This window comes from Phoenix dactylifera, chromosome 12 (genome assembly GCF_051530095.1).
Source record: "Phoenix dactylifera cultivar Ajwa chromosome 12, Ajwa_hap1_PhDact_Kaust_v1.1, whole genome shotgun sequence".
NCBI classification, from domain to species: Eukaryota; Viridiplantae; Streptophyta; class Magnoliopsida; order Arecales; family Arecaceae; genus Phoenix; species Phoenix dactylifera.
In genome coordinates, this window is record NC_143201.1 from 20,871,375 (window position 1) to 20,886,028 (window position 14,654).

Sequence of the window (14,654 nt, forward strand, 5' to 3'; positions counted from 1 at the left end):
TTCTTCAATGAGTGTGACATTGAGAACTGATAGCTACCTTTTTCCTGTGAAATATATTTCATGTCATTTCAAGGGGGAAGAAGATTTAGCATCTAGGAGGGAAGGAAGCATACATACCAAAAAATCCATTCTTGTAAGTCTCACATGGAAGACCTGATCTTAGCCATTCATATGGTAAAGTGAAAATCGCAAAGTTCCTCATCACCAATCTGGTATATAGCAGCCTCCAGAGGTCACTGCTAAATGCCACACAGTTCTAAAACCTTGACGATGCCACCATGAATCCATGATGTGCTGATGTGCTGCAATACTCCCCGGTGTGTCCACATGGAATGCTAATTCCTAGACTGTATTTAACATCAAAGGAAAAAATTCTGCAAAGAATCCATCAGCTCAAGCCCTAAACGAGTACACTGTCTCACTGGTGATGCAATTGGTTTTTGATCAATGAATTATCAATCATAAGGTGTTAAAAATCTGGTGAACGATTTATCCATTCAACATCCAAAATTTACCCATTTTTAATAGAGTACACAACTACCAATAAACACAACCATAAATAAAACATGTTCAATGAAACTCCAGAATCCACACAAGGCTTATATGGGCAAGTGAAATATGGTTATACACAGAAAACCATCTCATATGACAGATTGGTTAATTTAAGTTGCATCATAATCTTGAGTTCAAGGCTTTCTGAGTCACTTGCATCATAAAGAATGAGTCTTTTGCAGCAAGATAATTTTGGATATTTAATGACCATAACCTGTCCTTTTCATCACCCTGATAAACTCATCAGCATCAACTTCTCCATCGCCTGCATAACAGATGAATATCTCAATTACCTCCAATAATTTACATGGATGAAAAAAATCCAATCAACTGTATAGGACTGGAATTCTACTTGTTACTTGCAGGGGCATTTGTTAGGGAGACCAGCCAATGAAAAGGTTGATCAACATATAAATATGGAGTCACGAGAAAACTTGTTAGTAAGCAAATTCATCAAACTAGAAGAGGAAGCTACAACAGTTTGATGGTGTCAGCCTGTGGCAATATTGAACGGAAGATTTAATTACATTTGCTGCAGGAAATGACATTATCCCCAAAACATTTGAACTAAGTATAATGGTACAAACATCAAGATGAGACTCTGAAAATAACAGTAGAAAGGAAACCTTCTCCAAGGAGTTTACAACTAGTAATAATTAAGAAGGCGACAGAGTGGAGTCATTGCAGAAATGACTGCAAGAAACTGGAAGAGGATTTCGGAAATATGGTTAGAAAAGAAGAGATCCCAAAGTGGCAAAACTCAAAAATCTAAATATTTGCAGTAAAGGTGGAGGCCGGAGGGTGGAGGGACAAACTTATATTGAGCCATGTTCTTTCATCTGGATCCTATGTAAATACTGTATAAGTACTATGAAGTTTCCTATTCCCAAGTCAACTGGTGTGGGATGCAAGTGTTCCCAACTAACCACTGCAGTTCCTCTTAATTATACACAGACAGCTATAGAAACTAAAAGTAGAATTATTTTCTCCCCTGTCCATCAACTGGACTTCATCCTCTTAAATGGTGAAACTCTATGAAAGCCATAATAGGAAAAAAATAAGCTGCTGATTTCTAATTAGTTAAGAAAGATGAGATTCTAATAATTATCCCTAAATAAGAATTTCAAGTATCACCAGTATTTGTACAATTTTTCTGACACATTATCTTGGTTATACTTCCTAAAAGTTCCAGGAAATTATTGTATGTGAATATGTTGGTTGCCTGCATAAGAGAGAAATTATTCAATCAAATTTGGTAGGTTTAGAATGATTTAAAAAGATGATATATGAAAGCATGTTATTAACCCTGGAGAATATTCAAGAGTTCCACTGAAGATTCAAAAGGAGAGAGTTCTCACCATTGCGGTCTGCTTCTGTTATCATCTCTCTGATCTCTTCAAGAGTAAAGTTTTCCCCCAAATCTTTAGCAAGACGCTGGATATCAACGTCAGATATCTTTCCCTGGAATATGCCCCAAAAGAGTTACAACAGTCTTTAAAAAATCCCATATACATGTATCCATGCATATGTAGGGGGGGGGGGGGGGGGGGTAGGTTGCGAGAGAGAGAGAGAGAATTTGATATAGCTATATAGATACAAGCAAGACAGTCACAAACTTTACATTGCTATCTTGGTCAATAATGCAAAAAGCTTTCATCAACTGTTCCCTGAAATCCCTTTCTCCAATCTTGGATGTCATCATGTAAACGAATTCATCAAAATCAATTGAACCACTGCCATCTTTGTCTACATCAGCAATCATCTGACTAACTTGCTGCAATAAAATAAGGGTTCTGTGTCTTAGTTTCAAGTCAGATTTCACTTAGAAGTTCAGGTTTTGAAAGAATTGAAAAACATAAGCATTTAGCCCGAAGAAATTCTTGCAGAAACGATGATTCTCATTTTCTGTCATGCTAATATAATCAAACAACATCTGAATCTAGGGTGCCTCAAAGTTCAGGCTGTTAAGGCCAAGAGTGTTATATTGGGATAGCAATAGTTGACAAAAAGGGTTCAATAACATCTAGATTTTTTGGAGCAGTTGCAGCTTAACCATTGGACCAATAATAAAGCCAAGAATTTTCGCATATTAACTTGAAGCATCATTATACTTGCTAATGCTTGACAAGGAGAAGCATGGATCTGGGTAATTTGAACTATACAAAACTATGCAAGAAAACGAGGAGAGCTTTTTGCCCATTATGAAAGTATGTTTAGCATGTCCTTAAAATATGTCTAGAATCTTACACATCAATACCAATAAAATATTGGAAAGGCCTATATAGTGAACCCCAATTGATTTTAAAGTAGCATTTAGGATGACTTCAGCTTATTTAACATAATTTCGGTTCATTTTCCTCTTTTGACCATGATAAGCAATCACCTAGGAATCTTAAAACTTAAAAAAAGTGAAGCCTTTGAAGACTATAAAGCTCAACCAGGCATCCAGAAGCAAATTAGTACATTTTACAATTTAGGTTCATCAATCAGTAAGATCTATTTGAACTAGGAGTCAAAATTAAATTATATTCAGTATCCTGTCTAACAAGACAACACCTGGCACTTTTTTTCCTTTGCTTCAACCAATAAAGGTAAATGAGAATCATCTATCAAGATGCTATTGGTGGAAGATACGACATATTGTCTACTGTTACATAGTAATCTTCCTGGACATTACAGAGCCGTAGCAATTCGTAAGGTTCTAACTATATCTAATTATCTATCACTCTAATGTTGCTTAACAACTTAGTGGTGGATTCAATATCGCAACTCATCATAATAATCTAAGGAGACTGCAGCCCACAACCTCTAGCAAACACCCTCAGCTATGTACCACAGATCAGAAATGTATAACCTAAAGAGGGGCACGTCAGTAACATACCGAAAATACTAAACATACATCAAGATTGAGTAGCACATAACCATATTCCATTTACCAAATGAACAAGTAATATATCATAAGACAAAATCTGTTTTAACGAAGATATCATACATCAAAATCCTCAGTCCCGTAATTGAATATTGAGGAGATTCTAGGAACCCTTGCTGGTTATCATGTTCAAGATCTAGAAGTTATATAACTATTGTCAATATTGTAGGAAGCTTATATGCTGGGAGTATCATTTCTCATGAAGAGAAACTTTAATTATGATTGTTAAGATCACCTTCTGAAACACTAACAATGGCAAAATAATGATGATCATTTTTCTCTATTGTGATAACAATTTTTGCTGTTGACACTTGTAATTTGCACTTGCTATGTATATGCATAGTCTGAAGGTCCTCTGGACCTGGCTCTATTCCACCTCAACATGATGGCTTTTACTCTTTTAGTGTTTCTATTTTGTTGTATGTTGGTTTATGTATCGGAGGCTAAGCATCATTGCCCTTCCTTATTGAATACAAATCTAAGTTTACAAAGAAATTATATTATTGTGTTCCTTACACATCTCTCCTCAATATTAGGGGTGCATCAAGTGGGAAGACATGCCTTGATTAAGGAAAAGGTAGATCAATGTATTTCATAGGTTTCTGCTGGAACATTGTGAACCATGCACAATGCAGATTGATTGATTTCTCAAAGGGTTCAAGACGAGGTGGCTACCTCTCCCATTTAACAACGTTGCATGAAGTGCAGGCTAGGGTTATCTCTGCTTCTAGCAAAAACCTACTAAGCCACTTATAATTGGAGGTGATCTGAAGAGCATAATCAATTGGATCAAGGAACGGCTTCCTTTTCCACTAATACACATCCATTTGAAAATGGACGACAGATTTATAGAAAGGTGGTTCCTGTGCAAGATATAGAATGGAGGCTAATTGAAGAATAAACCAAAAAGTAATGGAACTTTAAGAAAGTCTAGACAATTGCTTCTGCTTACCTGACTCTTACATCAAGTTTTCTAACCAAATGTATTTCGTGGTGTTTGCCACAAATATATTGTATTGGCCCACGAATGTCTCTAATTCATTTTTTCCACATGCCCTGAATTGGAACGCATTAGCATACAGTTTATAACTTCCTTTTGTATCTGACAGATTCTCCGCTGTGAATTGATATATCAATGGACAGATAAACGTAAACTAAAGAAAGTTAATTGTATGCCCACATTATAACTTTTTAAAACAACTTTGAACTTCAAGTACAACTTAAAAGGCAAAAAGGAAAAGAGATTTAATGACTTGAAATGAAGAGAAGACTTTTACCTCATCTATCATTTCAAAACCCAAGGCCCTGCAAATAAAATTCTATATGAGTATTGTTGCATCACCCTATACAATGAGATAGCATGTAAATTAGTTCAAAAGAATGGGGCCTAAATAGAATAAGAAATTATTACCTCATGGCAACAGTCAGCTCTTTGGCATCAATAGTCCCTATAAAAAAGATCAGAAGGTTATATTACAGTGGACAAGAGAAAGAAGAATGGAAAACAAATTCACAATAATTTAAAGCAAAGTCCATACCAGAACCATCCGTATCAAAGAGTTCAAATGCTTCCCTTATCTCTTGCCTCTTTTGTTGGCTTAAACCATGATGACGTCCTCTTGACTTTTCTCTTCTCGATCCTACCCTAGGATGAACACTTGCCTACATGACCAAGAATCATAAATTTACATTTACTCAATTAAGACAAGGTAAACAAACAAGATCTGCAGATGTTTTAATAACAAAGCTTAACGAGCATTATATAAATCCAAAATCTTTATCTATGTACACAAAGTGTTACCTAGAAGGTGGCATGGGAGCCAAGCTTCCCAGTGTTCCAAGGTGCATGACATTTCAAATTTCAAAAAACCCCAACCTCCATGTGACAAGAATATTTAAAAAAATTATGTTATCAAATATCTAAGTATGTTGAATATGAGACTAAGTTAATTACTCTAGGGTATTTTTCAATAAATCTGCATTTCTCACCCTATCACACTAATGGAAAAGAGGAAAAATACGTGACACATCAATTGGAACACCTGACAAATTAAGCTAATACTGTTTAGCATCTAAATAGTTAAAAACTATAGAATTATAACTTAGATTAAGTTGCCTTTTATTGGAATATTCCAACAGAATGTGTCAAGTTGTCACACTTATGGCTGATGTAAATAGGGTACTCCATTTTTTGGGGTGTCAAGGAGTGTCTTGCTATGAATCATATCCAAAAAACTTGAGAACTGAAGTTTTTAGGTAATATTGTAATTAACATGCTAATATATAATGCAAACTCTCCCAGATGTCTGTTGGAAGCCCTAATTGGGTTCAACTGTACTATCACGTGAAATCTCAAATGATTGCAAGGAAGGAGAAGAGGAAAGAAGATAACAGACAGTCTGCAGAAGTCCTGCCATCATGGTAGACAGAGAGAGAGAATTATAAAAGGGGGAAAATTACGGATGCTTCAACTACCTGTTTAATCGATAAGCTCCCTCTCACATTCATTGCACACGACGAAGATCTAATTGTTATAAATTTAAAAATAACCGAAGCACTTCCCAAAGGATATGTCAAAACATTAATATTCGACAAGTAAAATTCTTTTCCAGAAAGATATTTTAATTGACATGAATCAATGAATAGAAAACTTGTTCATCAGTTTTAATAAAGAGCACAATTTCGATTGCTATACATGCCCATCCTATTCTGACAACAAATACCAAATGGATGACTGCAATAGACTTTTAACATGGTTGAAATAGACAAATAGTCCATCAGATTGTAATTGGGGACTGCCATGATAAATTCACCATTTATGCTTCACAAAACATGTTTAAAAATTATTTCACAAAGTTCAATAAATGAGACATTAGTTTGAAAAAAGTTAACTATTCTATGAAGCATCTGCTATTGCTCATTGCCATATGGTAGATGCTAAAGATAAAGCAGTCTATGCACTGCTAAATTGCAGAAAACACACCATGACTAGAAGTTCTTGAACACATAGAAGACCTAATATAACAAGTTTCATCGTCTATGGAGGACTTTCTTTTCCTATCTGACTGGTAAATGTAAAGTACTTAAGCAAAAAGGCCGAAATACTTCGTAGAAAAGATTCACATCATGCAATAAGAGGAGCCAGGGCCATCATGGCAGAGTCAGATAGGAGACTGATAACACCAACAGCAGTAGAATTTCATTCTACCCAAAGAAGGCAAGACCATAGAAATCATAAAGTAGCACAAGCCATTTGCAAAGGAGACAGGTCATAAGGTCTCCCAAATTTGCTGGCATATGTCCCTCGTCAAGAGGAGTGAAAGTCGCATTTTCACCATAAGCATCACGAAATTGGTAAAAAAAAAAAAAGTAATTTACTGCTCAAGCTTCCTTCATTGGGATAAGTCTACGAAATCCCATGATCAAAAAGACCATCCACCTTGGAAGATAACGTCCAACCAATATTAAGAGATCTTAATGAACCTCCCCATACTTGGAAAGGTATAACACAGTGAAACAACCAGCAAGCATGCATTAGGATCATTTAACCCAAGCTTCTTTGATTGTTGCTGCGGATAAAGCATTAAAACAAGATATGAAGAATAGCACACATATGTAGCCAATACGAACATTTTCCATCAATGGAATTTAACTAAACCTGCAATTGTTATGCATAGGCATAGAATCAAATGTTTGCAGTCTTTATGAGGTTTCCTTGCAATTTTTGATAGTTAGGAAGCATTTATTTTCTCTATAATCATCTAAATTCTAGACAATGTGAACTTTCATATTTGTTTCCATAGTTTATTACTGTTTCTTTCCTTTCTCTGCATTTGATTACGAAGATTTGTTACATATACCAACGCGAAATGCATGAATTGCAACAAGTGAAAAAGAATTGAACTCATAAATACGAAGTATAATCAACTTGTTTTGTTAGGTATGAAGATTATGAACATATTAATCCACCACCCAATGAGCACATTAATCAGCATTACTCGAAGAATTAGCACTAATGGTATATATAAATCTGAGTCCGGACAGATCAAGAAAACTTGGAAACCATAGTTAATGGGTGGAAAGAAAAATAACTTATTAAACAAAATCACGCCTTCTGAATAAATTCAAATTTTATTCAAACCAAGGAAAACCCTAATCCAAAAATTTATACTTTTATCGAGTAGCTAACATTATAAAATTTAAATACCGAGATCGGTCAAATTCCCAAAACCCAAATCCGGCTAAAAAGGAAAAAAGAATCAAAACATGAGGAAAAAGCAAGGTTAAAACGGAAAGAACGAATGAAAGAAGAGTGATTTGAAGGCGAAAAGAAACAAATGGAAACAACAATTGGACTCGTGGAGAAATCTGAATGAATGAGAATTCGTGGAGAAACCATTGGAAGATACCATTGGATTGGATTGGATGGGACTCTAGAGATCGTCGACCGGGTTCGCAACTACAACCCAATGGCGTTTCTTCTTGAGATTTATAGCCTCATAGGTTCTTTTATTTTTTGGCATCTGCAGGGCTTGTTCTTTTAAAAGCTGGTTGTTTTCCTTAACGGATTCGGAAAAGGAAAACGGGTCGGGTCATGAAAAGTTGTACCCGTTTTCACATCATACACCCGGTCCACCCTTGAAAGACCAGACCGGAGCTTACTCATTACCAATCCAAAACACCGTGATTTTAGAGAGCCATCTCGCAGGGTTTCACATAACAACCATTGTAACATTTTTTCGGAGGTCCCTGGTTATGCGAGCCGATCCGTAACTTTATGACTCTCATGCTTGGTTTGTGAAACTCCAATGCTTCTAAGATCCCTTGCAAAGTCTTGGATATCAAGCAGCACTGGAATGTAGGATACAACATCATTGGCATTGTTTGCAACCTAGTTGATTACCATCATTGAGTTATCTTTAAGATGGATCGAGCAACTACAAAACAACGGTATTTGCAGGCTCCCACCACCGCAAAATATAGGAAGGGTCAGATATATACAACCTAATATTTACATATGGACAGGCTGTTTCTATAGTTCAAAAATAGAAAAATAAAGTAGATACCTCTCCATGCTCCACGAAGCTTAGCCGCAGGAACAGAATTAACTAGTAAAGGAGAGGCCACTGAAGACACCATTTGCCTGGATGCCTCCTGCTATAAAGGATCCCAACCAATAAGAGGAGAGTAGGTGGCCTGAGCTATGTTGTAAACCCTAGAGGACCGAGGACCGAAGATATAGAAGAGGAGGTTTAGATGTGTAAGAGAACTCCTGACATGAGATAATAGGCCATCAAACAATCACCCTTGAAGGAGTAGTTCAAGAATTCATAGTGATGCCGGTTGCTGGTGAGCTGGATGGTAAGCTGGATACCACAAGCAACATAGCAGATTAGAGGAGGTAATTAAGTTTCTAATGGAGCTATAGCTTAACTGCAATGCATCAAGAAATGATCCCAGCCACTTCAGATCAGGCTACAACAGAACACTGCCTAATTCAGTCCAAGTGTCGTCTGAGTGAGAGGACATTCAATAAAAACATGTTGAAATATCTTAATCTTTCCACTATACTGACTGCAATAAGTATCAGCTTGCAACCCTGCATGCACAAAGCACAGCAGCAATGGGAAGGCAATCACAAAACAATTTTAAAAGAAAGACTTCGACTTAGGGGCTAACTGGCAGTTTCCAAATCCATAGATAGCCAGGTGAAGAAGAAATAGGAGGACATAGTTGGCAGTAAATTTCTTTAACAAGAACACGCTACAAATGATTGGTGCATTACATAAAAAAAATTTTGCAAGATAATCCACCACAGTATTGAGTTCCTTTTAGCATGTCTTACAGGTGCTTTTTGCGTCTTCTTCTTCAAGATGTTACTGCCCGGATTGTTGTTGTCAACTGTCTAGAAGCTGAGACAGGTGTTTTTCTTCTCTCTCTCTTCTGGTGGTTAATTGTCATAGTTAATAGAAAGACTTGTGCCCATTCTGCCGCGTTCATCAACTCGATGAACTTCTGCTCCATGGTGCCAGAAGCTGAAAGCATATAACCACAAACCACTAAATGTTCTGAGTTCTTGTTTCGAAGCAAAAGGAGATGGCATTCAGCTGAGAATCTGGATCAGAAATAAAGGCCAGACAGTCATCTGAAATCTTGGTGAATTAGCTAGGATCTCAGATGTAAAATAGTTGCTCTTTGCTTTGTAGACCTGAAAGGCCAGTTAGAGATGAAGCTAAACCAGCACCATGTGAAGATACAGGAAGAAACAAGCTAAATACAAGTCATAGCACAGATTGGCGACATTTTTTTCTCAAAAACATGACATAGATATTGCATATATACATTCTCAATATGCGACTTTTATTTGCCTACTCCGAATCACTCTGCTGTGGCTTCTAAGGTAGGATGAAGCAGGCGAATAACCCTTCAAATGATCAGATACTGATGAGTACATGATACAATAGGAAAACTTACACCCTTGTAAGACTAATGACATTTATTGTAACGAGCCAATATTGCAGCTGGATTTGCTAATGGTGATTGTTATCCATTCAGTATTTCTTCAGAAGCTGTCTTTTGCTAACCACAAATTAATAGCCACCTTCACTGCCTGCTGTCTTATATCCTATAAGCTTTTTGAATTGCTTCCACCACTCGGTTTGCAACATCAGGGCCAAATAATCTAGGCAAGTTTGCAGCAAGATCAATTTCAACAGTCTTATTCTTGATCAAAGTGTCTCTTCTGAGCAAATCGGCCCTCTCGGTTTCTCCCAATTGTTTAATACTTCTGGCACATTTATCCAACCAGATTCTCATAATTTCCTTGGCAACACTGTCAAGCTGAACTCGCATAATCTCTTCCATAGCACTCTCTCCCTCTGCTCCACAATTTATTTGAACAGCAACTGCCGTTGGTGATAGGACACTGCGTATGTAAAGAGAGGATGAACGATACGGTAGCACCTGCGGCACATTCTCAAGTTCTTGCCTCACTTTATCCACATTGGTATTCTGGTAGAACTCATCAAGATAGTCAGGGTGTAGAACAAGATCTTTGCGAGGAAGCAAATCTATGAAGAGGATGAGAGAGGTTGGACTGCCTTGTATAAACTCCATAAGAAGGTGAGGTGCATCTGTTGAAGCCTTAAGGAAGGCAAATAGAGTAGTTATATTGAGAGAACCAGATGGGACCTTGCAGTGGAGCCATGATTCTAATATGAAATCAACCTGTACAAAAAGGACACAGTCTTAGCTCAATCCATTTTTTAGGTTCATAAAAAGTCGCTCGAGGTATGGTGACCGTAGTTTATCAAGCAAAGAAAAAATGTTTTCCTTTTAATTTCTTGCATATATGGTGGTGTCTAGAGGGTTCCTAATGAAAATAGAGTAATGTTTACATCCTCCCAGAATCAAATTTAAATTCAACTGTGTGTGTGATGTTAAAAACACAGAAACTCATTCTTCTCTCTGTTTCATACATGAAAATTTCATTCTACTAGGCCTTTGACCAACTTACAGACCACAGTTTAGAGATTTCCAATACCATTTCTTTTTAGAAGAAAATTTCCATTATCATTTCATTGTTAATTTCTTCATGAAAGAATCGTCCTTGGGAATGTGACTTTAATTAGCTACTCTTGTCTCGTGATTTCTGCTTCAGATATAAATGCAGTTCTCTTCATTTAGGAGTGCTCCTTTATCCATTTGTGGTGATGATTTACTTGAAATACATGTTGGATTCAAGGGGAAAAAAAAGATTAGAATGACATTACTATTGCTGCTTCTTTTGAAAGTCGTGTTGTTGCTTTCTCGGAAGGCTGGAAAGAAACACTATTTTTTTTTGGTTCCAGTAGCCTTTTGTTCAATTAACACTTCTCTATCCTTATCCATTAAATGCACTTCGGTTGAGCTAGGGCTTAGAAGTTTCAATTGTCAATTGTAGAAATATAAGGTGACCGAGTTTCATGTGGCCCTTCGCATTGCATATAGGCAAAAAGGAGAGATCCTATGGGCAACTCAACATGAGCGTTGATTGGGTATCTAATGGGTCCCACATGGCCAAATTGTTTCGGACAAATGGTTGTGATATGGTTCTGTCAAGGTTACTCTGGTGGTAAACTTTAAGCACAATATGAGATGGTCCTAAGGTCTGCTAGGTTTTCAATCAGGATTGCTGAACTCAATTATTGACATTCCTCAAGGCATAAGGACACTTAGGTGACTAACAAGGAGACCCACTTAGTCTTTCATGGACTAACAGAGGATTTTCAAGTTTTCATATACAGGTTATACTGGCCATATGTTGGGAGAACAAGATACGCAAGATTTGAAGGTGTATCTTGAAGCCCGCATTTATTAAAGATGGATTAAAAGAAGAAGCTTTTAAGAAAAAAAACTTTATTCGAATCATAGGTCACCCACAATATCAAGAAGAAAGGATCGAAACTTTTCACAAAAGTGTCATTGCTGAATGCAGGTATCTTCGTATTATAGTGTAGCTTGAAAATATTAATATCTTAAAATGAAAATTCTCAAAAGCTGGTTATCTACAGCTCAGTTCAAATTATCATGTGACTAATGGCATCTTTCAAGAGTATCAAATCCAATAAAAGAATGAAGTTGTTAAGCTCTAGTTTTTCACAAAAACTATGCATTTCAAACCACATTACCATTTTGTAAAATGACAACCTAATTAATCCAACGGAACACTTCTCTCACAATTCAGTTGTGTGAGATTGTCCTCCCTATCTAGCTTCAACCAGAATGCGCTTCAGCCTCATTGGGCTTTCTCAGCCACCACTTGTTGGACATTTTTTTACAAAATACAATTAAGAAACATTATGCTCTTCAATGGAGGAATATACCAAGGCAATTCACAATTATCGCTGCTAATTTTCTTCGACTCTTTCTCTTCATGAGCCTTATTATTACTATGCAGCTTCTTCAACCAACATTGGCTTCTACAAGCATACCAATACCCAGAATGTTGTTCATCTCCAGCATAAGAGAACAAATAGGTTGCAAATAACTTGTTGCTTCTTTTGGAGGTTGGAAATTGTATCAAAAGAGTGTCACATATGCATTTAATGCTTTTTTAGAATTTTTCTCAGTTAAAGTGGCTTTTTTTCCAGGTCCCTGATTAACTGATTTTTGATCAAATGGAATGAGTCTGATACTGTCCACCAACTCATGGCAACTTCATATTTGGTCAATAATAATAATAATAATAATAAGAAGAAGAAGAACGAACCGAGGAGTCCTGACCGCCGGATCGGATATCGAGGGCGCCCCTGGATGCTCCGCCTTGGCCCTGGAAGGAGAGGACGTCGGAAGGGACGACGGAGGGGAGGAGGTGGGGGCCCAGCCGGGCCTCGATCGTGGAGAGCAGATCCACCATCAGATCCCGATGGGGCGGCGGCAGATGCGGGAATCCCATCACCTGCGACGCAGCTGCCGGTTGGTCCATGGAGGCTCGGACCGCGCCGAATCTCTTGACAGAATTAGGAGTTAGAAGAGAAGGCAGAGAAGAAGAAGAAGAAGAAAGAGGGGGCGGGAGATGACGTAAAAAGGGGTGGTGGGAAAGAGCCAACATGGATGGATGGATTACTAAAAGAGCGAGGTTTGGTCGTTGCTCGTTTGTAACGAGATATATGCTAGTGCCGGTCATTCAATGTCGTGTACTACTTGATGGATGGTCATGATCTTGTGGATCATAATTATATGGGGTTGATAAACTAAATGCATATTTTGTTTATTTTGTTCTGCACTTAATTTATGTAATTTCAAAAGGTTTACATATGCTTTTTCCCATACCACATCATTCTCTTGGATCCGACAGATCATGGCCGATGCTTAGCTTTTACACATGGCAGCGACCTCCGGAGAGTGACACGTGTCTTGCAGCTAGATATTTTGAGGTGCAAAAACATCTCGAATAATGTAATGATGATGTGGCGGTTGGCAATTTCTCGAATCTCCTACGGCTCTTAAATTATTTTTTTTTTCGGCCGTTGCTTTTACTCCAACCTATCTCAAATTTTTAATATGGACTTGCAACCATAATTTACGATATCGGCAAAAATTAACCTGCGGTTGGATTTGGGTGAAGAATTATGGCAGTTATTTAAGATCAGGATTTGAGTTATAGGATGGATTTTAATTCATATACTCGACAACATGATTCAATTCTATAAATTGCTAAAGATCCTTTTTCTTTTCCTTCTTTTTATCAAATTTGTGCTAGCAAATTTTTTTTCTCTTTCTTAAATTTTTAATACTATTTTTTTTGTTTGTTCTCCTTCGATGTATAGTATGTTTCAAGATAAGGGGATGGTGAAGAAATAGTATACAGTTCTGAAGTTCTAAGAATATCATGTGACCCCACCAAAAAGAGTTATGTGGAGTTCAATTCTAAACATGGGGGTATCAACTTGCTAATCTTGGCCTTTTATAAAGTGTGGTTGCTATAAAAACAAAAGCATATACATCATCTAAAAAGAGTATTAGCTAGTGCAGAAATTTGTTCCAGTTCTGCAATGTCAACACTTTTACCTTAGTTAACATAAATCTCTATTCTTGTCATATTTGTTAAATTGATTGTTAATTGAAAGGGCCATTCACTTTATACTTCTGGATAGATAACTTCTTAAGAAGGTTCCTGCTCGTTAGCATGAATTTTGACCTTCATGTCAAATTAAGTCCATATATGAAATTAAGCTTTTGGCCGACTGCATAGCCTGGTTAACTTGGAGAAAATATTGGACCAATACCACCATAATCTGTTGTCAGATTGTACTCCAATATAACTCTTCAACCCGCAGCTTTAGCCCTCTAACTAGATTATGTTTGCATTTTAGAAAGCCTATGCAATCATAAAATATCATACTTTTGCTAGAAAAGTGAATCCATTGGCGCAACTCCGTAATCATATATATCATAGCATATCTAAAAGCTCGCACAAAAGAATATGCAGTGCGCAGGTTCCCACACAAGCTTGAAAATAAGTTGTTTAGTTACATCCAATTAGTTGTCAAGATATATTCAGGATTACACTTCAGTTATTGGTCCTAGTATCGAAGTACAACGAACATTATAATACATGCATATGGTTCTCTAATGCCACACACACACACACACACAAAAAAAAAACAACTGGATCATCTTAAAATTCAAG

At 37.0% G+C, this 14,654-nt stretch overlaps 2 protein-coding genes across 2 annotated transcripts; both read right to left on the bottom strand.

Annotated features, from left to right (window-relative positions):
- Nucleotides 1–476: 476 nt before the first annotated feature.
- LOC103701814 (putative calcium-binding protein CML13) lies at nucleotides 477–8,022 on the bottom strand. The gene is made up of 7 exons (XM_008784000.5): nucleotides 7,891–8,022; nucleotides 5,020–5,143; nucleotides 4,893–4,929; nucleotides 4,759–4,786; nucleotides 2,174–2,326; nucleotides 1,911–2,013; nucleotides 477–817 (listed from the first exon to the last, which is right to left on the bottom strand). Exons 1-7 carry the CDS (start codon nucleotides 7,891–7,893, stop codon nucleotides 753–755), a joined length of 513 nt encoding a protein of 170 aa, XP_008782222.3. The 5' UTR covers nucleotides 7,894–8,022; the 3' UTR covers nucleotides 477–752.
- Nucleotides 8,023–9,148: 1,126 nt separating this feature from the next.
- ACD2 (accelerated cell death 2 (ACD2)) lies at nucleotides 9,149–13,098 on the bottom strand. The gene is made up of 2 exons (XM_008784001.5): nucleotides 12,732–13,098; nucleotides 9,149–10,708 (listed from the first exon to the last, which is right to left on the bottom strand). Exons 1-2 carry the CDS (start codon nucleotides 13,071–13,073, stop codon nucleotides 10,100–10,102), a joined length of 951 nt encoding a protein of 316 aa, XP_008782223.3. The 5' UTR covers nucleotides 13,074–13,098; the 3' UTR covers nucleotides 9,149–10,099.
- Nucleotides 13,099–14,654: the final 1,556 nt, after the last annotated feature.

Excerpts from the sequence above, each read along its gene's own strand:
- ACD2 (XM_008784001.5), bottom strand. The coding sequence starts at position 13,073 with ATGTTGGCTCTTTCCCACCACCCCTTTTTACGTCATCTCCCGCCCCCT. Across the intron at positions 10,709-12,731 it reads CCGGCGGTCAGGACTCCTCG|GTTGATTTCATATTAGAATC; the intron begins GTTCGTTCTTCT and ends CTTTTTGTACAG.
- LOC103701814 (XM_008784000.5), bottom strand. Across the intron at positions 2,327-4,758 it reads GTTTTGAAATGATAGATGAG|CAAGTTAGTCAGATGATTGC; the intron begins GTAAAAGTCTTC and ends ATTTTATTGCAG. Across the intron at positions 2,014-2,173 it reads TTATTGACCAAGATAGCAAT|GGAAAGATATCTGACGTTGA; the intron begins GTAAAGTTTGTG and ends GGCATATTCCAG.